The 27,823-nt window shown below is 41.0% G+C and overlaps 1 protein-coding gene and 1 long non-coding RNA gene across 3 annotated transcripts in view; one reads left to right on the top strand and one right to left on the bottom strand.

Moving 5' to 3' along the window:
* Nucleotides 1-243: 243 nt before the first annotated feature.
* Nucleotides 244-17,058, top strand: LOC146891752 (uncharacterized). The gene is made up of 3 exons (XR_015005381.2): nt 244-6,958; nt 8,257-8,475; nt 9,045-17,058. It is a non-coding gene; the product is annotated as an uncharacterized LOC146891752 (long non-coding RNA).
* A 2,385-nt stretch (nt 17,059-19,443) lies between these two features.
* The window catches only part of Pggt1b (protein geranylgeranyltransferase type I subunit beta), a 32,321-nt gene continuing 23,941 nt past the window's right edge, over nt 19,444-27,823 (bottom strand). For both annotated transcript variants that reach the window (XM_048419651.3, XM_085699905.2), the window contains 3 exons: nt 25,330-25,514; nt 23,362-23,470; nt 19,444-20,463 (listed from right to left, as the gene is read on the bottom strand). In XM_048419651.3, coding sequence (XP_048275608.1) covers nt 20,282-20,463; nt 23,362-23,470; nt 25,330-25,514 — 476 coding nt within the window. In that variant the 3' untranslated portion in view covers nt 19,444-20,281. The remainder of the gene's footprint in view (nt 20,464-23,361; nt 23,471-25,329; nt 25,515-27,823) is intronic.

Here is a 27,823-nt window from a genome sequence, read left to right as displayed (position 1 = left end):
CTTAGATGAATTCAATCCCACTCAATTCAACACGTTAACTTGCACTTATGCATCGTGGGAGCTGGGACTCTGAAACAGAAACGGACGAAGTTTCCTATTCAAGTCCATTTGGTGCTTTTGGAGAATGACAATTATGGGCCGATTGGAGTTCAAGAAACAAAACACCACCACAGGTGTTACAGGTGTGGAGTGTGGGGCGGGGGGGGGGGGGGGGGGGGGACACTTCCCCAGAATGGAGGAAGTTACTCAGCCCCAGGGTAAAGTCTGAGTCTGAAGTACTAGACAATTCTGACTAGGGGGGGAAAGTGTCTTAGATCTGTATGGGGTCCTGCAGCTGCCGGGTGGGTTTTCAGAGCCTCAAGGCTTTTGTGAAGTTCCTTGGTACCAGTAGGGGGACGACACTAAGGCCAGTTTTCTTGGCAGGGCATTCATCTTACATTCAGTAGTCCAGTTTGTGTGAGAACATGAAAGGGCTTTGATATACATGAGTAGCAAAATCAGAGCCCAAGTAACTTGGCTCACTCTTGTGCCTCTGAGGTATGAATGGTGGGGAGAGGCTTGTGCAGGATTTTCCAGGCTGTAAAACATGTTGGCACCCCTAGCAGAGTGGACACAAGCCTGCATTTTCTGCCTATGACCTAAGGCTGATTGGCAAATGGAGCCAATGGAGAGAAATGCTGTTTCTTATAGCCTTTGATTGTAAGACAAGGGTTTTTTTCTTTATATATGAGTCTGATCTGGGAGACTCTTTCTCTCTCTGGGTTCCTTTACTCTCTGTGAAACTTAGCACGTTATATTCTCTTTAGCTCTTAGCTCAGGGTAATGCCCATTTTGCAAACGAGGAGTCTTTCTTTGATATTAGGTCATCACATTAGAAAAGCAAATTTCCAACATGAAGTCAGTTTTCTGTTCCACGTAAATCCATTCTACACAGATTAGAATTAGTCTTCTACTTTCCGTGTCATTTTCTGAGGAATGGAGAACAGGCAGCTATTAGCCCGGCCTCTTTCTGTTTCTCCCCTTCTGTCCAAGGCACTTGCACAGCACAAAACCTGAGAGAACTGATCTCCTTCCCTTCACAGACACTCTCCTAAGCACTAGAAACTCTGATTGTGTTGAGCTGTCAGGGGAAAATTTTGCTGTTGTTATTTTGAAACAAAGTCTTGATAGGTAGCTTTGGCTAGCCTGCATCTGTGTAGGACCAGATGGACCTTGCATTCATATAGACCCCCCCCCCCCCCGGTCTCAGCCTCTCAAGTGCTAGGATTAAAGGTGTGCACTACATTCAACCTAAAATTTACATGTATGTTTTCCAAACTGCATGGATGTCTGCACATTACATGTGTGGTGCACTCAGAGTCCAGAAGAGGGCATCGGATCCCCTAGAACTGGAGTTGGGGACCAGTGTCAGCCACCATGTGGGTGCTGGGAGTAGACCGAGGTCCTCTAAAAGAGCAGCCAGTGCTCTTAACTGCTGAGCCATCTCTCCAACCCAGGGAAATCGGTTTTTAATATTTTTCTGAGACTCCCCAACATGATGGACAACCCCAGCAAACAAATGAAGATTTAAAAGGTAATGTGTGGGACTACATTCATAATTGATGAGCTAGAAAAGGGATAAGATATCAAACCACAACTTTTAAAGTGGCTAGACAAGCGTTAAGGAGGATTTCTTTGTATCTTTGAGAAGAATGAGTTGCTAATAGTTGGATATACATCAGGGAAATGCAAATCAAAATGCTTTGTTTTCATCTTACCCCAGTCAGAATAGCAAAGATCAATCAAACAAATGATATCACACGCTGGTGAGAATTCTGGGAACGTGGAAGATTTGTTCATTGCTGGAGAGAGTGCAGACTGGTACAGCCACTGTAGATATCAGTGGGCAGTTCTTCAGGAAGTTGGAAACTGATCTACCTCAAGATACAGCTTTACTAATCCTGGGCATTGTATTAGTCAGCATTCTCTAGAAAAATAGAATTTATAGAGTGAATCTCTCTGTCTCTCCCATCCTCCCTCCTTTTCCCTCAGTGGATAGATGGATGGATATGGGAATTAATTAGAATAATTTACAGGCTGTGATCCTGCTAATTCAACAATGACAGCCTATGGAAAGTCCAAGAATCCTGAAATTGCTGAGTCCATGAGGCTGGATGTCGCAGTTGGTCTTCAGAAGATGCTGGAATCATGAAGAATTAGGCTCATGCCAGTGAAGGAATGGACTTGCTAGCAAGGCAAACAACAAACAAAAGTTCTTTTCTTCCATGTCCTTATACAGGCATCCAGCAGAAGGTTTTGTCCAGCTAAAAGGTGTGTCCTCCCACCTCAAGATCCAGATCAAAAGTGTGTCTTCCTATCAAAAGTGGATTCACCACTTCAAACCAAGCAAAAACTTTCTCATGGGTATAACCTCCATTTTGGGTTACAGTTTATTCCAGATGTAGTCAAGCTGACAACCACGAATAGCCATCACAGGCAGATACCTAAAGGACTACATCTTACTACAGAGATACTTGCTCATCCATGTTCATTGTTGCTCTCCTCATAACTCTTGTATTCACTCTCTATGTATCTATCTCTCCTTCTGTTGTAGAGATCAGGATGTAAGCTCTCAGCTACTGTCTGACTGCTTGTCTGACAGCTGAAACACTCCCTCCATCATAGCCAAGAACTAACTCTCTAAAACTGTAGGCAAGAGTTGTTGAGTTATTGGCCAAAGGGGTCCCATGGGGTTCCCCCAAATACCACAGGCTATTGCTAAGGCTATTGGTTCTGCTCCACAACTTGATGGTAAGGCCCTATTGCTAAGGACAAGACCTACTTATGTCATCAAACAAGGAGAGGATTGATCTGCTGCCTAACTAGAAGTCTCATTCCTACTGACTAGTGTTCATGTTGGAAGGTACTCTACATATTACTCGAGGAGAAAGGTAATCATCAATGTCACTCAGTTACAAATCATATGACCTACAACAGTGACCTACCTGCAAGATATACTTGTCCAATAGTGGCACAAATACTATGGAAATAACCAAAGCACTTTAAAAAAAAACATTGGATTTAAGGCCCACTCTATGAGATGGAATCCATACCTGACACTCCTACAGTAGCCAAGAACCTGTAAGTAAATAGGTCATCAGCTAGACTCTAGGCCCTAAAGAAAACCTAATACTATTATTCTACTAAAGAAACTTAGCATTAAAATGACCCCTAATAACATTGCTATACTCATAGAGCAGAGCATCACTCAACCCTCATCAGAAATGCTTTTTCTTGTAAGTAGATGGGAATTAAAACATAGACCCCCAACTGGACAATATTGGGGGTTAGAGAGGGACTTAGGAGCACTCAGTCCTAAATAAAACATCTTCATCAAACTCCTCCCATCAAAGCTCAGGGATCTATGTGGAAGAGGAAGTGGAAAGATTGTAATTGCCAGAAATGATGGGTGAGTCTAAGGAAACAATATCTTTCAGCCACAACAGGACCGACACACATATGAACTCATAGACAGTATGGCAACACCCACAAGGCAAATGCATGCTGTGGGATAATGCTCTTATACACTGTAAAGATTCATCACTCATATTAGTTTAATAAAACGCTGATTGGCCAGTAGTCAGGCAGGAAGTATAGGCAGAGAAACCAGACTAAGAGAATTCTGGGAAGAGGAAAGTTAGAAAGATGCAGTCACCAGTCAGACACAAAGGAAGCAAGTACCTGAGAAAAGGAACAAAGTCATGTGACTAAACCGATAATATTGGGTTAATTTAAGTTGTCAGGGCTAGTTAGTAATCAGCCTGAGAAATAGGCCAAACAGTTTATAGTTAATATAAGGCCCTGTGTGTTTATTTAGAACTGAATGGCTGTGGAACTGTGCAGGACAGAACCTTCCATCAACAAGCACAGATTTAAGCCAGATAGTATCTCAACACTGAGAGAGGAAGTAGACATAGGGTCAGCCTCAGTCCTAACCAAGAAGCTATCTGCAACTGATTCAATCAGCAAAGGGAAAGTCAATTTTCTCCAATGAATTATCACTGGGTATATTGATGGTAGGTCCCATGCTCAAAAAGTTGGCCAGAACAAAATAAACTCTGTAGTTTTGTTTTTGTCTTATTGGTTTTTTTTTCAATATTTTTTGTCTTTTTCCTTTTTCAAGACCAAGACAGGGATTATCTGTAGTTTTGGAGCCTGTTCTGGAACTAGCTCTTGTGGACCAGGCTGGCCTCAAACTCACAGAGATCTGCCTGCCTCTGCCTCCCGAGTGTTGGGATTAAAGGTGTGTACCACCACCGCCCAGCTTTTTGTCTGTTTTGATTTTCATTTTTGTGCCTTTTTTTTAAGAGAGAGAGAAGAGAGAACCAGGGAGGTGGGTATTAGGTGTGGCCTTACTGGAGGAGGCATACCACTGGGTAGTAGGCTTTGCGGTTTCAAAAGCTCAAGCCAAGGCCAGTACTGTTTTCTCTCCTCCCCCTCTGTCTCTCTACCTGTTGTCTTCAGATCAGGATATAAGCTCCCAGCTACTGCTCCAGCACCATGCCTGCCTGACTGCTGACATGCTCCCTGCCATGATGACCAAAAACTCTCTAAAACTGTAAGCAAGCCCCCCCCAGTTAAAGGCTTTTATAAGTTACTTTGGTCATGGCACAGTGTCTGTCCACAGAAAGAGAACAGTAACTAGGACAGTCATGTTGTAAGAATGTTTCCTCAGGGCTGGAGGCATAGGAAAGTTGTCCTCAGCGCACAGCAAGGTCAGCCTTGGATACATAAAGCCCTTCAGTTGGCAATTTCTGTCCTATGTTCGACCAATGGTGAAATAATTGATGAGATTACAAAAGGAAGGAAAAGACAATTGTTTTCAATGCCCATCTTTCTGCCATCCCTCGCCCCAACTATCTCCCAGGACTCCGGGCAAGCACACTCCAGCTATGTGCTCAACAGGCAAGCAACAGTTAATGGAGTCCTTCCAGGACACTATTATATATTTATAAGCACGGAAGAAACGTTATTGTCTCCCATAAATACTGTATTAAACATTCAAAAGCTAGAATTCAGTCTTCAATCCCCTGCCTTACATAAAACCTCATTTTCATAAAGCAGCATGAGCTTTCCAAGTAACAGGGACTCTAGAGTTGTTAGTATATCCCTGTGTACAAGAGAGAGCTGTAGGAATTTGGATCAGGGCTGTATGTCATTCGATGGTGGTTCGCACCTCTCTAAACATGCTTGGAAACACACAGCAGTGCTTCCGGAAACTCGCTTGTTTCCTTGCATCTACTACATCTGACAGAAGTTCTTATTTTAAAAATATGGAGAGATGGATCAGTGGTTAAGAGAACTGACTGCTCTCCCAGAGGACCCAGGTTCAGTTCCCAGCACCCACATGGCAACTCACAGCTGCTGATACCTTCAGTTCCAGGGAATCTGACACCTCCGTACCAAATGCACATAAAATAAAGTTAAATAAATATTTAAAAATATTTAGTTGGCAATTTCACACATGTGGACAATATATTTTGGCCACCTCCACTCTCACATCTTCTTCCCAATCCTACCACCCCTCTCCCTCTTTACCTGTCTCTTTTCCAGATTCATGACTTTAGGCTTTGTTTGGTGGACCATTTGGTTTAACCAGGGCTACCTGTGTTGGAGTTGAAGCCCAGTAGGGTTACTAAGGGGAACACAACTGAAGGCAACAACTCCCTCTCTCCCTGATCAATCCGGCTGAAATGGTTCAGCAGTGAGGGCAGAGCCTTGTACATCCACATCTGGCTGGTGATGGGGGCCATTCTTTTGAGAAGATGGCATTTTGTAGCCTGTAGTCCTTCCCCTCATCTCCTGAATTGTACTCCCGCCCCTGCCCCTCGCCTTCTGCAGCATTCTGAGCCTTGTAGTGGGTAGTAAAAATATCTTGCATTGGGGGCTGGAGAGATGGCTCAGTGGTTAAGAGCATTGCCTGCTCTTCCAAAGGTCTTGAGTTCAATTCCCAGCAACCACAGGGCGGCTCACAACCATCTGTAATGAGGTCTGGTGCCCTCTTCTGACCTTCAGGCATACACACAGACAGAATATTGTATATATAATAAATAAATATTATAAAAAATCTTGCATTATTCTAGGCATCCTGTACAGCCATAAGTCTCTACATTTATGGATGTTCACTGAAAAGAGAAGCTTCTCTGATTAAGGCCGAGAGCGGTTGTCTATGGGTTAAAACATATACTTAGAAGGCAGTTCAATGTTATGCCAATTTAGTGAAAGAACAGAAGAGGGCCTAGGGCCTCAACCTTCATGGGCTTTTGAATGAGACTATATTATCAGGTATGGATTCCCTGCTGTGGAACTCAAACATAATCTGCAAGAGGTCTTCCAATCTCTAATTCTGAGTACTCACTTTAGTTCCTGTAGAGGCCTAATATCTATAAAGAGTCCATTTGGGAGGCTGATGCCTTATGGGATGGGGACAGTAGAATGTGGGTAATATGGGAAGTAGAGATGGGGATATTCGGGCAGAAAGTTTTGAGCAGGAAGGTTATAAGGGGTAGGAGACACGGGGCAGGTTAAACCAAAACAAAGGGGACATAAAAAGTCATATGGAAGCCCACTATTTTATAAGCAAATATATTCTTAAAAATTAAGGGAGATAACCTGAATGATTAGAAAATTTCTCTCCCTAGAACCATGGGTTATTAACCAAAGATCCCAGTGCCAGGTGTGATACACTCCTTCCATGAGCTGCTGGTCAAAGGCGCTTGTATTTCTCTATTTACTCCCTGGAGCCAGACAGCTCTGTGGCCTGACATAGCAGAGTCAAGCTACGACTGAGAGGGTGGCTTCCTCCCTGCTGGCTAGCTTTCACCGTGCTGGAAAGAGGTGTGCAGGCTGCTGGAGGGCCAGCAGCACCAACAGTCTTCCCCAGCTGTGAATTCTACAAACTGTGAGAAAAACCTGCCAGGTGAGATGCAGATGTGCCCTCTTCTGCAATAATAGTGGCATAACTGCAATGGGTGTAGATTAGCTCTTGATTTCCTTCTTAGGCATAGCTATGCGGGGTCATGTCAACACTAGCAAAAAAGGACATTTTATTGGAAACATTTCAAGAGTGGAGGTATATTAGGTCATGATGACATTAAAATTTTTTTATCTTGGTATATAATATATAGTACTTATCCATGTATTTAAAATCAGTCTTGCTAGTAATGATTAACCTCCTAAGAAAATAGTGCTTTGGTAGAAACAATTGTCTCCTAAAGATATTGTATGTTTTAGCTAGGGTTACTATTGCTGAAACACCATGGCCAAAGCAATCTGGAACAAAGTTTATTTCACTCATTGCTCCATGTAACAGTGAAAAGCAGTGCGGGCAGGAACTCAAGCAGGGCAGGAACCTGGAGGCAGGAACTGAAACAGAGGCGGTGAAGGGCTGCTGCTTTCTAGCTTGCTTGTAGAACCTAGAACCACCAGCCTAGGCATGGGCCCACAAACCACGGACTGGGCCCTCCCCCATTAATCTCTTACAGGCTTGGCTACAGCCAGATCTTACAGAGCAATTTTCTAAATTGAGGTTTCCTTCTCTCATGCATGACTCCAGCTTGTATTAAGTTGACATAAAAGTAGCCAGCACACTACCCAAACCACTACTAGGAGACACAGAGAATTTATTATTGTGAAGTCATCAGGATTACATGATTGACAACAGATGGTACGTTATGACTTATCAAATATGATTTTTAAACTTGGCCCTTCATCATAATTACACATGAATTTTTTTAAAGCTTATTGTATATTTGTTTATTTTACTTTTTTTTTTAAGATAGTGTTTCTCTGTAGCTTTGGGGCCTATCCTGAAACTAGCTCTTGTAGACCAGGCTGGCCTTGAACTCACAAAGATTGCCTGCCTCTGCCTCCTGAGTGCTGGGATTAAAGAAGTGTGCCACCACAGCCTGGCAACACATGAATCTTAAAAAACAGTCTCTACCATATACTTCGGATTTTTTATAAAAAAAACCTTTGAGGTGAGGTGTTAGGCTTTACATATTTTTAGATTTACTAAAATACCGTGGATGTTTAGAAATAATCAGTGATTAAGTGTATTGACTATAACACAAGCTTAGCCGCCTTCAGGGGCCTGCCAGGTGTTAGAGCATGAGCCAGGCCTTGTAAACAGCCCTGGGAAGTGGGAACAATGAGAGCACGCTGTTGAACATCCAAATTAGCCTTTTTGTCATTGTTTTGTTGTTCGTCTGTTTTCAGACAGGGTCTCACTATTTATCTCTGACTATTCTTGAACTACATAGACCAGGCTGGCCTATTTTGAGCATATGCAATATAAGAAAATAACTGTTTATGGCCTTGTCTCCTGACACTTGGACCAATGAAGTCAATCCATCTTGATCTCCTAGATCTCTGCTTTCTCCGCCTGTATCTCCTCTCTGTATGGTGACCTATCTAAGATGTCTCAAAAGGAGCAAGGTAGGTCAACTGCTCATTTCAATTTTCTTTCATTGTCCCACAGGGGCGACTTCCAAATGCCTGATATTTAATGCCTCGATAGCCACTGGCCCGTATATTTCCCCAAAGTTTTTTTTTTTTTTTTAAATATTGTGCGTTCACCCACTGATACAAGGGGACTGATCTAATGAGAGTTCACCAAGGCCAGTTGGACTGGGACTGAACGAGCACGTGATCCAACCAGATTCTCTGAATGTGGCTGGCACGGGGTCTTTCTGAAAAGCCATTGACAATGACGCTGGGACTTGTTTCCTCTGCATATACTGGATTTTGGGGATCCAGTTTATTTGGATACTCACCTTCCTGGACCTGGAGGGAGGGGGGGAGGAACTTGAACTTCCCACAGGGCAGGAAACCCTGACTGCTCTTAGGGATGGAGAGGGAGGAGGAGAGGGTGTGGAGGAAGTGGGAGGGTGTTGGGAGGAGGGGCGGAAATGGAAACTTTTATAAATTAATAAACTTTTATAAATTAAAAAAATATTTATTTATTTATTATGTATACAATATTCTGTCTGTGTGTCTGCCTGCAGGCCAGAAGAGGGCATCAGATTTCATTTCAGATGGTTGTGAGCCACCATGTTGTTGCTGGGAATTGGGACCTTTGGAAGAGCAAGCAATGCTCTTAACCGCTGAGCCATCTCTCCAGCCTAAATTTCCCCAAAGTTTTAACGACACCAAATCATCATCACTACTCTATCTTGGGTAAAAGTGGAGATTCTGCTATACTGTTTTAGAAAGTGAAGTTCTTTTGAGATGTAGAGGCAGGCAGATCTCTGAGTTTGAGGCTAGGCTAGTTTACAGAGCTAGTTCTAGGACTGCCAGGGCTAAACAGAGAAACCCTGTCTTGGGTTTCTTGGGATGGGGTGGGGAGGTGAATCTCACATCAACCCCACATTTCAGACCACTTTTTTTTTTTTTGGTTTAAAGATAGGACATTCTTTAATATAATACAGCCATTTTACTGGACCATAACTCTTTAATGTTCTCTTATAGCTATTATACATGTAGATTTTTTTTTATAATCATCTCAAAATACCTGAGGTTTGATGGTTTGAATAAGAACCTGACCACATCTTGTTCTTACCTGCCGCATCTCTCACTTTCCTTCTTGAGACGGTGCTTTATCCTTATCCATTTTCTTTATTCCCAAAATATCAGACCAGTCTTTTGAATGCCTCAATTTCTGGAGATGGTCAACTGCTTCCTTATGCTATCACTGCATTTGTTCCCATTTCACTTGTTAGACACAGTGACTGGGATAGGCACAATTCTCTTGGTATTCACATGTCGGAAGAAATGCCAGGCCTGATTGCTCCTAGCATCTTATAGAGATGCTAGTATTAGTGGGCTCAGGGGGTAGCAGCTTGAGTCTTTCACTTTTAACTTCTCCATCACCATTTCTTCTAAACGTTTCAGCATCCTCTGATAACTGCTGCATAGAACACAGCAGTACTTGTGAGCTACTAACACCATCATTGCTCCTGTTTCTGAACTGACCTTCTGATCAACTAGACCCATTTGTCTACTCTGAAGATGCAGTCTGTTAACCAGATATCACCTGATTAGGGTGGAGATGGATGGTGAGCTAATTGTGGAAGAACAAGTATGAAATTTAACATACAATAAAAGCCACCCAGAGCAAGGTCTAGCCTAGTAGCTGCCTGCCTGCTGTCTGGTAATGTGTCCTGCTTTGCAGCCTGGCCAGTTCCTCCAGCAGCCCTAAGAACTTAGGAAGGCTACTTATTTCTGCCTCACAAATTAGTCCTAATGCTGCACAGCCTTTTCTTGTTTGCAGCATTCAAATATTCTTTCATTTCTTAATTTATTCACTCAACAGATACTACTTGTGGATATGGTAAAAGTTTTGAATAGTATATTGCTGGTATCATCAAAGTGTGGGTAAGCAAGGATAGGCTATTAATAGATGAATCTGTAACCTTCATCGTTCTCCTGGAAGCCATCTCAGAGAAACAGGGCAAACAAGGCAATGGCATGCAGACTGCCAAGTATCCTCTGCCCATCTTCCTGATGGTCACGTCTAAGCCCTCCTGAACAGAAACCGTAGAGTGTCTACTGAACTGAAGACTTTCAAAGACCAGGCCTTTGAATATAAAATATTTCTAAAAATTTGAAACCTGGCTTTCCAGCCTTGTTCTTTGAGAAAATTAGAGGGTGAAATAGGTGGGTGTAGGAGGCTCACCCATAGCAAAGACTGGGCGGGGATATACACAAGGCAGAGGTACATACATGTGGGCAAAGAAGAGACTGGGCAGGTGTTGGACATTCACCCCTCCCTTGGACTAAGTGGTTATCTGTAGTGCTGGCAAGAAACAAGTCAGTGGGAAATCTTTTTCAGAGGGTAGAAGCCTAGGGTAGAAGATGCAACCTAACTGTGGGTGTGTGCTCTTTAGTATGACTGGCTAGTCTTTGTTTTCAATTCTGCCACCATGAAGGATGATGGAAAATGGAACACGATTTGCTGATATGTTGTATTAGATTTTCAACATTGAGACATGTAGTATGTAGCATGTTCCTGTGAACTGTTTCTGGAGGTATAGCAGAGAGACCTTAAGGTCTAGGTGAAGCAGACGTTTTGATTGATGGTCCGTCACTGTTCAGTGGCACTAAGAGTGGAAAGGTTGCTAGGTATATATAAAGGGACAGAGCTTCGAGCATAAAGAACATTAGGAGTTCTGGCACAAGACAGAGCAGTAAACGTGTTTGTGGGGAGGGGTAAGGACAGAGGGGTCACTGACATCAGCTGGAAAGAGGCCTAATTTGGAGCAAAGATACTAGAGTGTTGGGACTGCAAAATTAGAAGCAGCCAGAAAGGAACCTTGAAAGGTCATGCTAAACCAGCAGTCCTGGAGGCACCAGGGAGAGGGCCACAACAGTGACCTGTGCAGAGCGCCCCCTGCCCTACCACGGACAATAACATGCTACACAGCAAGGAAAAAAAGAGACTAAAATTGTTAGCCACCACACTTAAAAGGTCTCTAACGTCCCACAAAGATGGGTATGTTGGAGAAATGTCTACACATCTGCATGTTCACTACATTTCTATACACCAGACTCATCACACCAGCTTTTCGGGGATGAGGGTAAAAGACTCTCACATTATTGAATTTACTGTTGAGTACACCTATTTCTTAAATATAAAGCTTACAGATAATTACTACTTGTCTTACTCAAGCTAGTTTTCCCAAATCTTGAACTTCACCGTGCATCAGAACCACTCAGAGGCCTGTGCGAACAGCCATCTGGCACCCTGTGCAGTCTCCCGTTCACCAGAAGCAGGAAACCCGATTTTACGAGCTGTTCTGGGAGGAGTCACCACTTGCTCACTTGGCCTTCCCTCTTGACCCCAGCTGACTCACTGGTGTCTGAACCAGTGTTTCTAGGCGTCAATTGCAGACTTAGAACCATTGGCTCCCCAGGAACCTTCCAGGCTTCTGGTTCTAGATTGGGACAATTGAGGCAGCAGCCTTTTAAACTGAGGCTACTGAGTCTCAGACCCCCAGGTGTGAGACATTTACTGTTGCTACTTCAACATAAGCTAACTTAATAAATTTTTATACATTTATTTATTCAGAAGGAGGGGGAGGAGAAGTATAGTTGTTGCTTCTGTTCCAGGTGATGTCAATGCTTCTGTCTGGAAACCCCACGTTAGAAACTGTTAATGAAGAAATAATTTGCTGATCTCACTTACAGGCATATAAACTCAGCACTCAACATCACACAAACTTATCAGAATGTGTTCCTGCGTATTTGTAACAAGGGATTACCATTTCCCCCACCAGAAAAAAACTCTTCAAACTGATAGATTCCAATGCAGCTGAGGCTGTGGACAGACACAGAGTCTGGCTGGTGAGTTAAAATGCACTGTCGGTATAGGACAATTTAAAAGTAAGTACCAATATTTTTTAAACACACATCCTTTGGCCCAGAAATGCATTTTGTGGGAACCCTACAGAAATCAATCAGTGTTTATAGGAGCATTCTTAAATTAGAAATGAACTAAGTATCAGTAGAATGCCGACCTGGCACGCAAGCAGCCCTAAATACAATCCCTAGCAGCACAGAAGCAAGGCAGGAAGATCAGAAGTTCAAGGTCATCTCCAGCTATAGGAGAGTCTGAGAGCAGCCTGGAATACAAGAGGGGAAAGAGAATAAAATGAGTGCTGAGTCACAAAAGACACTGAAGGATTACATGAAGGATTACTATTTCTGCAGTCTGACTACTGGGTAGTTTTCATAACACATTCAGTTAAAAACCTGCAACAAAACGGCCTCTGTGGATAGCCTACTGTGGTACCCAACTGCTGAAATTTAAACTACAAGATAAACTTCTTTTAATGTTCTAGAAAGCTACTCTAGTGCACTGATCAAACTGACTATCTCAGGCACTGTTTCCTTAGAGAAGACAGTCTACCAAATTCCCCTGACATGTTCAAAAAGGATGAAATGAGGAGGAAGACCAGCCATGAATCTTAGCCATCAAAAAACCTTTCACGTGTGTTTCAGTTTCACGTGGCTTCCATGTATCCACATAGTATTTCTGTTTGATGGTGGTGCTGAGGACGGGATCCAGAGCCTGGTGCATGCTAAGCACAGGCTTTACTGCAGACCTACATCCCTAGCCTTTACACACACTTAAAAAAAAAAAAAAACAAAAACCTGCATTTTGTATTAAATAGTTCTACAGAACCATATACTACCTTCCCAAAGGAAGACACCACGTACGCACAGACTATTATCTTCAATTACTTCAGAAAAATCCCATATCTGCTTTTAACAACAGCCCTTAATTCAAGTAGAGCTTTAAAGAAAAGTTAGCAGAACATTAGGGAAGATGTGGACAGAGACCACCGGGTGGAGGATGAACACCCCAGTTAAGAAAGAACACATGGAAGGCACGCGCTCTAGTGCTGGCACCATTACTGGGAATACAGACCTAACGCCAGTCATTATTAGATAAAGGTGCAAGATGAGGACAAGGAACTAAGCCACCAGTCTTTCCCAATGCCACAGAGAAACTAAACAGCGGACTATTTTCGCAGAAGCTGTGGAAGTATTGCTTTCTTTGGCAGCATCTTGCCAAGAGCTACCAGAATTTAGAATGTGCAAAAGTTTAGCCCAGCAATTTCATATTCACAAACTTACCTAAAAGGAACAAATAGGTAATGTGAAAATACATTCTCAAGAACCTTACAGCAACAGATTTGTCACAAATAACGACAACTTAGGCAATACTCAACTGTTAAAATCCACATATTGAGACATCGTATCACAGAATGACTGAAATTTACAATACAGAATATACAGTATCTTGGTGTATAGTGCACATGCAGAGGTTTGAGACAGAAGAAGCTATTCTCTTCAAGAATGTGTGAATATGTGAACAATTACACAGCTACTTAGGTAAGCAGGTACTTAGTTAAAAGTTCCCTTTCTCACTGATTTCAGATGGTGTCTTTACTCTAATGTGCTGCTGGGACTATTCTAACATTTCATTTCCCTTGTTTACAGAACTATTTTTAATACCAAACTTTTGGTTCACTTAGCAACATATCACAAACATCATCGTGTGCCTTAACATCTGTATAAATGTCACACTGTACGAATGTATCATAAACAGTGTCTTTTCTCCTATGACTTACAAATACACTGGAAGATCCTTAAAGTACATCATCTATTTGTGTGCTTACTATAAACGTGTAGACATGGAATTGCCTGAGCAAAATGTGTACATATTCAATTCTGATAGTCTTTGCCAACACCCTCTGTGTCTGGCAAGGCTGGTTTCTTCTCACTTTCTCAGTTTTAATGGATAGTCTAATACGTTCTCTCATTCAGTAAGCATAGTATTTATGGCAGCGGCATTAAATTTACAAACTAACCCAAGAAAACTGTTTTGATGCTGTCTTCCTATTAACATTAAGGCACACACTTGTTCGAGTCTGTTGTCTTCCAACAGTTTTCTTTTTCCAAGCAGGATTTTCTCATGGAGGTGTTTTAAATGTGTCTGATTGAATTCACACATGAGTCTCTCTGGTTTAGTAATCACAGACAGAGATCTAGAGGTGTGTCGTCCAAACGGCTTGGGTTTATGCAGATATAGCTATGTAGTCTTTTTTTTAACTAAACATTTTTATTGAGTTGTATTTACATATATAGAACAGTGCACAAAGCATGATGGATGGTACAGCTTGGTAAATATTCATAAAATGAATGCACCTATGTAATCAGCACCAGAGAGCCCTTGTATTCTCTTCTAGGGCAAAGAAGCCAAGTAAGACACAGCATACACCATACAGTCGCACTTATGGAAAGCTCACAACAGCGGACCTAGCTGGAAGACGGTGATTTCTGACAACAGTGGACTCCACCTTGTGGAACTGTGAAAACGCAGTCCTCGCGCTGCTTGCACGCTCACTACCGCTGCTACTTAGGTTCTCTTATGGTTTGGTGTCTCAACAAATTCCTTGGAGTTTTTCAAGTAGATGATCCTATTTGCCAAGTTTGAACTCTTCCTGACTGACATCTTTGTTCCAATCTTCCTTGGCTAAAAGTTCTCGTGTGGTATTAAGTAGTAAAGAACACAGCAAGCAGAGTCTTGTTCTGGCTTCATCAGAAAGGCTCTTTGGATTCAACAGTAGAATGCTTGCCTCCAGGGTAGAGGTGCAATGTTCGGGAATTTATCAGTTTCTGATACGAGGGCTTAATTCTAAATCAAATGTCTTTTCTTTAACACTATATTAAGATTTTCGAAAGCTGAATTATTCTGCATTCCTAATATGACCTCAATTGAGGCATGGTTTTATTCCCTTTCAAGTGCTCCTGGGTTGTGGGTCTAACCAAACACTGAATAATTTGTACTGATACTTATGTTTGTGTTTGCAGGCGTGTGGAGGCCTGAGGTCAACCTCAGTTGCTCTTCAGCTTGTCACGTAAGGTTTTAAGATGCATTATTATTAGTGTGTGTGGGCATACATGTCATGACATGCACGAGGTCATAGGACAACTCTGTGAAGTTGGTTTTCTCCTTCCACCTTTACATGGATTCTAAGAAATCGAATTTGGTTGCCAGGCTTGTGTAGCAAAAGCCTTTACCAACTGAAAGAGCTCCCCTGCCTCACCTTATTTCCAGAAGGGTTGTCGGGGGATTTGGGGCGCATCGATTAGGCCGGGCTGGCTAGCTGACAGGCTCCAGCCATCCGCCTGTTTCTGCTTTCTCAGCGCTGGAAACCAGTGCTCAATATCAAGCTTGGCTTTTGCCTTGGGCGCTGGGGATCAAGCTCAGGTCTTTGTGACTGAGTGGCAAACACTACCAAAAGAGCTATAGCCCCAGTCTGTGAAGATACTAGCAAGTCTGAATGGCCCAGAATTTGCTTTTTTGCCATAATTTTTGTTGTGTTTTTAAATTAATGCCATTACACCAACTTTACAAAGTAAACACGAGAAAATTTTCCTTTTATGTAGCAATTTGAGATTCAAGATCCTTTTTCTGGCCTCTGGAATTATTAAAGCAATGTTGAGATTCTTCAGTCTGACAAGACTGTACAATGATCTTTTATTTGCATTTTCCTATGGTAGCTGTATTCTCTGCATTAAATTTTATCAATTTGCATTTTTCACTAAAAACTTCCTTTGAATTTGTGTGAGATTCCTAAGACAACTGGCAATCAGTTGTGTTTAGTGGCCCTTCCCTTTGTCACTTATGTTTTCCTGCTTGCTCCTCCTCCGTGTCTTAAAGAGGTTAGCTGATGGGTCACTTCCCTGAGGATTCCTGCCATGCCAAAGGAGCCTTTGCATTTCTTGACTTAAGACTAACTGGCTTTTGCATTATTGTTTTGTTTCCTTCCTCTACTTGGTTTCGTTTTGCTCCTTGCTCTAACTCTTTTTTTAAGTTTTTATTGAGCTATACATATTCTCTGCTCCCTTCCTTGCTCCAGTTCTGAGACAATGTGTGTCATTGCAAACACTATAGGCTGCTGTCATGGCCTAGTGTTAGGTTTCATGGGCTTTGGTCTGTTTCACTCTAATTCTGGGAACTGGATTTTTTTTTTCTTAAGTTAAATTGCTGTTCAGAAGGAAGAGTTGCTCTAGAAAGTGGCTCCAAAGTGGCTCCATCTTCTCAGCACCCTTCCTCTTTCTGTGATTGAAGTGATTGTGCATGTTAATATTTATGCATCTGTGTCTACGGGCCTTTCCTTCCAATACTTATTTTTGCTATCTCTCCTTTATGTCTCATGCCTAGCCTGTCCAGTTTGGATTCTAATTCTACTAGTTTCTTCATAGTGCTGTGCTTTCCTTAACTTCAAATAGTATACAGATCAGGCCAGACTGTTCTATCTACTATGATCAACATACCTCCCACTGTCCCACACTGGCAGGAATCTGTACAACTCTGTCAAGTTTCAGCCTTCATTTTCAGATTGCCCACTGCCCTCTGCGATGAGAACATGGCAATACCATAGTTCTCTGATTTGCAGGGCTTCAGAACCAGGCTGTTTCCCTCCTCGATCCTCTGTAGAGGTGAAACTATGCTGGCCCAAACCACGCAGGTCACATTTGTTCTTTCACTTGTATGCTGAAGTTCAGGTTGGTACCACCTGTCACCTAGTTTTGCAATGACTGTGGCTGTACTTGATATTCCTTCTGTTACAGATTGGGAAAGTTAAAAAGCTACTCACTTGGCAGCATCTTCCTTCAGTTTAAACCCTGTTAAAATTTCTACTGTATAAGAGATTTTTAAAAACACTTTTATGGTCATATGAAATTATAATTAGAAAAAGTGCTTTTAATATACTATCTCATTTAATCCTGAATCTGCCTAGTGAAATTATTCTAATGTTTACTTCATTTTGCCAATAGGGAAAATTGGGTCTAAGATTATGCAGCTCACGGGCAGATATGTGAGCTCAAGCCACCCTGCTTCAGACAACCTCCTCATCACTCTGTTTACCAAATACTATCAGGTCCGACACTTCAAATTATCACCACTGTCAGCAAAATTTATATTTGAACTTTATTATTTAAAAATACCTATTTAAAAATCTAATAAAAACAAGTATTACAGGTCAAACCTAAAACTGTAGGCGATAAATAAATGTTTCTTGCTATTACTCTTGGAGAGCACACTAAGAGGAAATGGAGAGAGGCTGGCTGGGAGGGAGCGGTGCTGCACGGCTACACTTCATGTTTCTCCTCTTACCGCCACTACTGCTACAGAACAGATTCTATGTAAAACAGTGCTTGGAATTTACTTTATTAATAAATATTTTCTTAGACACAACTATTTAGGAAAAGCTAGAAATAGTTTTTCCGTACTTCAAAACAACTCAACACTTTTTGGTTGATATGTTTCTATGAAACACGAACATTCACTGGTCCATAAAGTATCACATAGAACCTTGCCTCTTAGAGTATATTAGAATTATTCTGCCATTAATATTCCTTTGCCAATAAATTACTCAAGGAGTTTGAAAATATAAATTACTTTTATGTTATAAATCTTCTACTTATTAATAACCAATTTTCTTACCTTCTATAACTGACAGTAACTCAGGGAAAACATTGGCTTCTGCTGTACACCTAGAGCATTTCCATACCGCTGTTTCAGTTCTTAACGTCTAAGAGATAACTCAGTTTGAGACAGGATTGCTGTTATTTGCTTGGATTTAAACAGAAACAACTGGAACAATTCATGGGATGATAACGTTTGTTGGTAAAGCTTTTCTCTCCACCACTGGAAGACTGATTTATAAAGAGGATTTGGTTGGTTTGTTAGTTTTGGGGTCAAGGATCAAAGCCAGGGAATCAGGGCCATGAGATAGACTCCCAACACTGTTTTAATGAACTTTGCAAACTCAATTCTAAAAGTAAGCATGCCAATAAGTGATGTATTATTTTTAATCATATGCCAGGTTTCCCTTTAGAAATATTTTTATTTAGGAAATGTCTCTTTAGTTAATAATGAAGATGTTATTATCTACCCAGAAACACTAATAATTTAGCGTTTACAATGATGTCTGTAGATTAATGATATAACTTTTATTATTAGCAAGACCAACACATCCATTTCCTCTAGTGAAGAAATTTCCCTCTTGTCACCAAGTCATGGATGTGATTAAATGACGAGCTGATTGCTAACGAAAAATTTTACACCAACTTCTTTTGGCTGTTAGTTCACAGAATTAAGACAATGAATAAGGGAAACCATAGTTTATCCCCTCTAGATGGATATATTTTCTTCCTACTTAGTCAAAAATAGAAAAATAGAAATGATTATGTATACTTCCGTGGTTCTGTTTGTAGTTAAAAACTTATCAAACTTAAAAACATTAGAAAATCATTTCCAGGCTGAGTATCATTATCCAGAATGCATGGAACTAAAAGTAATGTTTCAGATTTTAGATTCTGTTTTCAGATTTTGGACCACTTACATATACACTTTACCTTGCGGATGGGATCCGCGCCTGACCACAGAATGCATTTATTTCATACCTTTTACTCAGTAGTTTCAAGCAGCTTTACACACTATTTACCGTGTCCCTGAAATTCATCTGAGACCTGCTGTATGAAGTGGTGGAATTTTCCAACTGAGTCACACTGACAGTCAAAAAATTTAGATTCTGGACCATTTCAGATAATGGATTTTTATTATTTTTGTTGCTGCTGTTTTTTTCTGGGGGGCGGGGGACGACAAGGTCTCACTATATAGTACTAGCTGCCCTTGAACTCAGAGAGTTCTGCTTGCCTCTGCCTCCTGAGTGCTGAGTTAAAGGCATATGCCTCACTATACCTGGCCAGATATTGAATTTTGGATTAAAGATGCTCAACCTGGTAAATGAGAGATAAAACAGCTAACTATTGTGGCTATAACATACTGAAAAAGAAAAGAAGAAAATAAAACAGCCAAGCAACTAAAAAGAACTATACAAGTATAATTTACAGTGTCATGAACCTCAGAAGAATAGAACATCGAATGACTTTGTTTCTAAATAGCCAAGATTATTTCCTCCCTTGCCCCAGAGAAAAAGTAGCCAGTGATTTGGGATTAAAACAAAACAGAACAGGTACTCATCCAAGGAACGTCTAACAAAGACACACAACACAGAACCTTCTCATTCATAATTTCACAGTTCAATCACTTCTCCCTCAGTTATGTAGTACTCTCTCCGTAGAAAACTATAGTATTAGTTAAGCCTATTTTTTCCTTACTATGAACTTTTAATTTCATCCATTTAGGTTACACAAGTCTAGTTGGCACATCTTAAGAATAACACAAAATATGTTATTCTTGAAGAAAATTATAAGAGCATCAATTTTTAAAGAATAATCCAGATACTTAATTGAATAAAGCAAATTTCTTACCATCAGCAGTAGACATTTTTAAGTGATCACTAAATGCTCACCTCAAGATTATCAATGCCATATGAAGTGTAAACTTGAAGATTTATGTCCATTTTGTAAGTCAGAACTTGTACTGAAGGGTTTTAAGAAGATAACACACATACATACATATAGCAGATCTCCCCCAAGATACTTCTCAGAAACACAGTATAAACACTTAAGAGCCACAACAGAGTCCTGCGGAGGTCTTGAAACCCAGTACAGTAGTTACTGGATCAAGACCACATCCTGCACTCTTAGCAGTACAAGCTTTGACTTAAGACTACCCCTTAAAAAAGAGCACACTTGGTTACACATGGCTTTTAACCTTGAGCTACAGTTATGCTACAAACCCATGACCCAGGGTCAGTCAAGTGGAAATATGGACATTCTCTGAGCACTCTTTAGAGTCCTTGGTCTTCCAGCTTTGATGGAGATCTTGAAGGCGCTCAGAAGTTCGTGTGCTTACATTCAGAGCAGGATGAACCTTACAGATTCCACTCTCCTCCATTAGTGACAGGCCGCAGATCCCGAAGTATGCATGCAAAGCGTCTGAAAAGGCATTTCATGATCAGCATTCTCACTTGAACACACTGCAAAGCATCTACAGCCAATTACTACATAAAAAAAATTAGAAAAATGCTAGTTTTTGAAAGCATTAGTCTCAATTTCAAGCACCATTTTAAAAAGTGAATCAAAACCATGTATTGTATTACTGAAATTACTGTTAGAGGAACACATCACGTGATTTTCTTGCCTATGTTCTCTAAGGATCAGAGTAGCAATGCCTCCTGCTGCCTAAAAATATAGAGAAAAAAATTTATAGTATAAAAGAAATTTTTCATTTTCAATTTGGTTTTCATGGTGCTAAGTGCACCCAGGACACCCTTCACCACCAAACTGTAGCCAGAACCCTAGAAAGTTTTCTAAAAATGAAAACCTAACAGCCTTTGAAATGAGGCAGCAACACCTGCCCTTTCACCCAAGTTTTGTCCCAACATATCTGAAGCATACACCAGCACTGTGTGCAGTACATGGAGCAGGCAGTACACAGGAGAGCTATGCCGTTTCTGCCCTGACAGTATACACAAACTCCCTTTAGTCTCACTAGTCCCCCATTTCCAGGGAGCCACAACCCTCTGATGAGCAGTCATGAAAACACATGGCCTCTGCCTGCCTGAGAACCTTATATAGATTTCAGAAGTGCTCAGAACTCTGCAGTTACAGGAACACTACAAAAAAAGTTTCATAGCAACCAAGAATACTTTTCTATTTTTGAAATGGCCAGCATTTGAGATCCTAAGAGCTATTAAAGTTCAGAATACCTTACCAGGTCTAACTGTCACAAGCTAAATGGCTCACTTTCCCCTAATTTTCAGAGTAAAAAATAAAAATATCCCTATTCCTGATAGTTACTTTAAAATTACAAGGCAAACAAAGCACTATTAAACTTTATTTAGAAATTAGAAAATTTTTAAGGAAAAAGAAAAGGTAAAAAGAAGAGATAGAGAGATAGAGCTCAGCAGTTCAAGAGCACTGGTTGATCGCTCAGTCGCAGCACCACAGCTCGGCCATCTCTGCCTTCAATTCCAGGGGCTCTGAGCCCTTTTCTGGCACCTGCATGCATGCGGTGCACAGCCATTAATACAGGCAAATATTCCATACAGATAAAGGTTAAAAGAAAAAGGTGAATAGTAAGGAGCATAATACAAATTGAGAATAATATAAATTGGATCTTGTATAAAATCTAAATCTCTCCATATTTTTTCCTCAAAAGAAGTTTTGTAAAAGTCAGAAATCAGAACTTAATTTCAAACTTCAAATCATTAAAACAAAACTCCCCAAACAACCCAACAACCAAACCCCTCATCTGTGGACAGTGATATACTTCATTTAATAAGACAAAAGTATTCTCCACAAAAATAATAAAGGTCCTGGTGCAAATCTGCTACAAATCTTACTAAAGTCAAGTTAAGGCGCTCTTTTGGAACATTGTTGTTTGGACAGCTCTCCTAAAGGCTCCCTGAGCAGGTGGGCCTTGCCCCTCAGACCGTCTGCGTGAGGTGTGCAGGCTGCAGGGACACATGTCTCTAAGTCGTCAACAAGCACACATGTGAATATAAACACAAGACTCACCAACTGATCTCTCTAGAAAAGTTTCAGGAATTTCCTTCAAAACATAGAACTTGAAAGCCAGGCTCGGAGGTAGTCCACACCTTGAGGCCAGCACTGGGATGGCAAAGGCAGGATGGCTGAGACTCAAGATCATCTCTGGCTATACAGTGGGCGCAAGAGTAACCTGGGCCACAGAGTAAGATCCTGTCTCAAAATCACACAGCAAGTCAACGGCCAACATCAAATTAAATGAAGAGAAATTCAAAGTGATTCCACTAAAATCAGGAATAAGACAAGGCTGTTCACTCTCTTCATATCTATTCAACATAGCACTTGAAGTTCTAGCTAGAGCAATAAGACAACAAAAGGAGATCAAGGGGGTACAAATTGGAAAGAAAGAAGTCAAACTTTCACTGTTTGCAGATGATATGATAGTATATATAGTGACTCCCAAAATTCTACCAGGGAACACCTACAGCTGATAAACACCTTAAATAATGTGGCAGGATACAATATCAACTCAAAAAAAACCAATAGCCCTCCTACAAATGATAAAAGGGCCAAGAAAGAAATCAGAGCAACATCACCCTTTACAATAGCCACAAATAACATAAAATATCACTAACCAAAGAAGTGAAAGACCTGTACGACAAGAACTTTTAAGTCTGAAGAAAGAAACCGAAGAAGATATCAGAAAATGCAAAGACCTCCCATGTTCTTGGATAGGTAGGATCAATATAATGCAATCTCACCAACAGCAATCTACAGATTCAAGCTGCTTTTGATCAAAGTTTTATTACAGCAAAAGAAAAGCATATTAGAACACCATCAGTCCAAGTCACAACTAATAATCCTAATGTCACAGCTAATAACTGTGATGATGAGCCAAGTAACTCCTTATTTTCACACATGAAATAAAACATTTGTGAGTATTAGGAGTGTTGGGGGATGCATATTATATTATTACCTTGACAATTTGCCCTTCCTTTATACTTCCCATACCTTAAGTCTGTCTTAAATATCTTTATTTTTTATTCTGTGTGGACACAATAGGTTTATAGGTACACATGCAGAGGTCAAAAGACAGTGTATGGGTTGGTCCTCCCTTTCTACCATGTTGGCTCTGGGGATTGAACCCAGGTCACCAGGTCAGGCAGCAGGTGAACCATTTCACCAGCCTTTAGACATTAATCTTTTACAAAATGTACTATTTACTGAAATGTCACAACTGTGGCAATATTTTCTGTCATATACAATTTCTGAAAAACATACACTTACCAGGTCTACTCAAAAGTAAAACACGTACTGCTTTACATTCATGCCAAATGCAATTACCTGGGTGACTGTCTGGCCATTTGGCAAATCCTCCCACCAGGCGATCTTGAGTTGATAAGATGTAATTCCTATTCTTTTCAAAGTTAGTATACTGGAAAATTTTCAGAAGCTGAAAACAAAATGACAAAAATTAACAGGCAAAAAACTTCTTATTGATCTCTGGCTCATATTTCAGCTACTGATTATTCGGATAGGCTTTTCTCTAGCTTAGACTCTCAGAGCAAATCTCTGGGGACTTGAGCACTTAAATTAGCTAACTACGGTATCTTTTATTTTCTTACCAAGCTCATTAGCAAGAAGGCTTAATATTGTCAAGATACGACTTCTACCCAGGCTACCTACAGATTCAGTAAATACCTACTAAAATATCACACACACACACACAGAGTAAGTGGAGGGGGGAAGAAGGGAGAGGGAGAGAGGGAGAGGAACATTACTCTGACATAAAAAGGAAAATTATATATAAATGGATGGGTCCTAACATTACGCTAAGGGAAATAAGGAAGAAACAGAAGAACAAATATCGCATGATTGTACTTAGATGAGTATGATGGCTTACAATGCCAACTTGTGGCAAATCTCTGGGCGTGTCTGTGAGGGACTTTCAAGATTAGGTTAACTGAGTTGGGGAACCCTCTCAAATAAAGACATGCTATTTGCCCAGGCTAAGATCTTAGACTGCATAAACAGGAGAAAGCTAACCAGCATCAGCATGTACTGCTCTGTTTCCCGAATGAGGACAAATGTGATCAGACCCTCCCTAACCCCCAGGACTCTAAGTCGAATCAAACCTTTCCACCCTTAAGTTGCTTTTGTCAGTTATTCTAACAATGTGATAAGACACCCAGAAATGACATATGAAGACAGCGCACAGAACAGTGACTATAGGAGGCTGGGGGAGAGGACAGTGAGACTCCTGACAGGACAGGAGGCCATGTATACAATGTCAGTGGTGCTAATATATTATAATGGATATCATTATTACTACTGCATGATATACAAATGGTTAAAATGCTAAACATACTACGTATAGTTTGCTACAATGAAAGAAAAGTTCACAGAATTTTGTAACAGAGCAACCAGCTTGACAACTCAGAGCCCTCTGACCAAAAGGAGAGTTTGGGTATTGGGAGCTTCTGGGTGAGATGCAACAGGAAACACCACCATCACTAAGTGATACTTACTGTGGAAAGCAATTATGGCTCATTTTTATATGTGGGATTGTGATACTAGGGTGTTGTTCTCTTATTTCATTTAGAAAAAAAATTAAAGAATTTCCAGAAACAAAACAAAAGACTGTCTTGAAGTCAACACAGTGCTGGGAGGAGTAGATAGGAAGTGGGTGAAGGACAGCTGCTTTGGGATGACCACTACTGATGTATGCATGGGAGTTCATTACACTATCCACTCTATTTAAAGTATGTCTGAAATTTTCATGACTAATAAAAGTATAAACGTATTTTTAAAACAGCATAAGAAGTAAACAGATAGGTGATTGCCTTCATTTTAAACCAGTCTCTTTTCATTCCTTTCAACCACACTCACAACTTTTAAGAGGGGAAAAACAGGACATTACAAGCAAGATGAACACAAAGTCCTGTTATAGTCACAACATCAGCACAAGGGTGGTTCTTAAGGGTGAAGGCATTTCAAGACGCAAACAAGTGGGTAACAGTTCAGTGACTTTATGTAGCAAATCCAATCAGTGAATTTTGGAGGTTTTAGGTAAAACAAAAAATAAAAAAGAAAGAAAAATTTTAAATGGATTTCCAGTGAATGTTCTACGACTGTCTTTTTAAATTAACTTCCTGCTTCTGGATATGACTTCCAGATCAATCCCTGTTCTACATGCCCTAGGTGGTTTTATTAAGGTGTCTGGTCTTACAGGTATGTAACAAGTCCTGCATAAGTTTTAAGCGAGTATAAATATCAAGGGCTTGGGTGCCCCACTCCCACGGCTTCTCTTACCTTTAGAGTTGCTCCCACCCAGAAGGAGTAACAGGTGTCAACAGGCTTATTAGGTCTTCCATGGTATCCATTCTGCTGCCTCATTATACACCACCTCTTTATCCTGTTTAGTTCTTTTTCTGAAAAAACTTCTTCCAGTTTACCCATCAGGCACAGTGATGCAATGCCACAAAAGGTTGAGCCTCCTGATGATAATCAAAACACAAATGATAAATTTATGCTCAGATTTCTACGGGCCCATGAAAGCAGTACAAGATATTGGGGGAGGCAGAATGGTCCTGACAGCCTACAGGACAGTGAAATAAGATTTAGTAACAAACTCAAAACACTAAACAATGAAGTCTCCATGTCAAGTGACAAAACAGAATACAGTTTAAAATACCTTAAAGCTGTCAGAAACATTATACTTCTGAACTTGGATCAAAGTACACAATTTACACCAGAATTAACTCCCAAGTCTGTTTTTAAGTTCCTTTATGCCCACAGGTTCAGCATTCAGGGAGGCAGCTGAGAATCCAAACCATGTGAAAAGCAAACAGCTTCTACACAGACTTTCCTCTTGTCACTCCCTACCCACTACAGTAAGATGGTATTCACATGGGGCAGGTATTATTACCCAAGAGATGTTTTTGAGACAGGGTTTCCCTGTGTAACAGTCCTAGATGTCCACAGGCACGAGCGAGCTCCGGTGATCTCCGCAGCTCAGAGTGAGGAGCACTGGAGGGCTAAGGCGGTGCTGCTCCAGCACAGCTCTCCATTCTACTCCTTTGAGACCTTGTCTCAAATAAGGTGGAACAAGGACCTAACCTGAGGCTGTCTTCAGATCTCCATATATTATGTGGCACGCGTATGTGCCCATACTTACACATTAAGTACACATACATATCATACAGGCACACACACAAATATTAAGTGTCATGTTTGGGTAGTCCTTCAGATACCATACAATATAACTGCAATTTCTTTGTGTCAGTGAAGTGTCTACTCAGAGTGCTACAGCAGCAAGCACCAGAGCCTATCCTTCTAGAATTCTCCTTTCATACAACCGCATGGATGGAAATTTCTCAAATAATTATTTGTTGTTTCACAATGTAAGTCTCTGAAGTTCACCACAGATAGTTTCAAAGTCACTTTTCAAGAATGGAAATGTGTAGAAGCCTGCTATCAGTCACTGGTCTTTGATGTTAACTTACAAATACAAACGCTCAACACAGAACACCCTCTACTTCAAAGAAGCATTTGACCTATAAAGAGGTATGTTGACATGCATGTCTAAAAACAGGTTTGGGGAAACTTTCCCTTCCCATCATCCATCAATGAACAGCCTCTGCCCGCTCCTTGCCTATAATGTCCAGTACTCACTGACTGGGAAGACAAAGGTCACAATTCCTGACCTCCTTTCTGACTAGTTGTGAAACAGAGCTTTCTTTCTGCAAATCAGTGTAACAGAACTGGCTCTTATGCATCATGGGAAGTGAGTCTTCCTGGTATCTCTATCACCAGCTACCGTACACCTATCTGTGTAACTCGGGCATATATTAGAACTATGGTGTCATATTGTAATGGGGGTCAGAGGAAAAGTCAAGACAATTTCTATACAGAAGGACAAAACTTCTGTGTTATTGAAGGGGAAACCCTTAGGGAGATCTAGAAGGCACAGTCATACAGATGGTGGTGTCAATGCAAACCCCTGCTCCAACCATGCTAGCAGAGGGATAGAGGCAGCAAGTGAGCACAGCACAGCACAGCACACCCAGTGATGAGAAACCTCAAGTTCATCCGGAGTCCCCAGCACCTGGGCCTCTTCAAACAGAGGAATGGAAACTTGATTACTTCTGAATAGAGATTTTGATTTGAGAGGGTACATATTTTTGATGTGCTAACAAACCTAATGGCTACCATTTCACTATTCCAGTACTGCCCAAAGTGAGGGAGAATGTGAGAGAGCAGACTGGTCCTACAGAAAAATGTCCTGTGATCATCACTAAGGGTAATTACATTATGGAAGGTAAATGAAATTTTTCATGTTCAATATATCTCTTTGGCTTAGTCAATCAGTTGCTATGCCAAAGAAAATAACCTGCTGTTTTCTAATAATAGCCTAAGAAACAATACCAAGATCTACTGATGCAGCTAACATTGAATACTTTATTAGAAATTTCTCTAGCTTGACTACTCCCCTAAGATTAGAGATCTAAGAGGCTCTAAACAGGTAAGTACCACAGTGTCAGAGAGACGTGGGAAAGTGACAAAGGCAGATATTGTCCAGCAAGGATTCAGACAGTCTGAGACATTGTACTGAAGACACCACATGCTACTGAAAACTACACAACCATTTAAGAAGTCTTACTATGAGCTGGGAAATGGTGGCACACGCCTTTAATCCCGGCACTCGGGAGGCAGAGGCAGGTGGATTTCTCTGAGTTCGAGCCCAGACTGGTCTACAAGAGCTAGTTCCAGGACAAGTTTCAAAGCTACAGAGAAACCCTGTCTC

The sequence above is a fragment of the Myodes glareolus genome, chromosome 13 (assembly GCF_982192425.1).
Source record: "Myodes glareolus chromosome 13, mMyoGla1.1, whole genome shotgun sequence".
Taxonomy (NCBI): domain Eukaryota; kingdom Metazoa; phylum Chordata; class Mammalia; order Rodentia; family Cricetidae; genus Myodes; species Myodes glareolus.
Note: the sequence above shows the minus strand (reverse complement) of the source record. Positions and strands in the feature narration are given on the sequence as shown.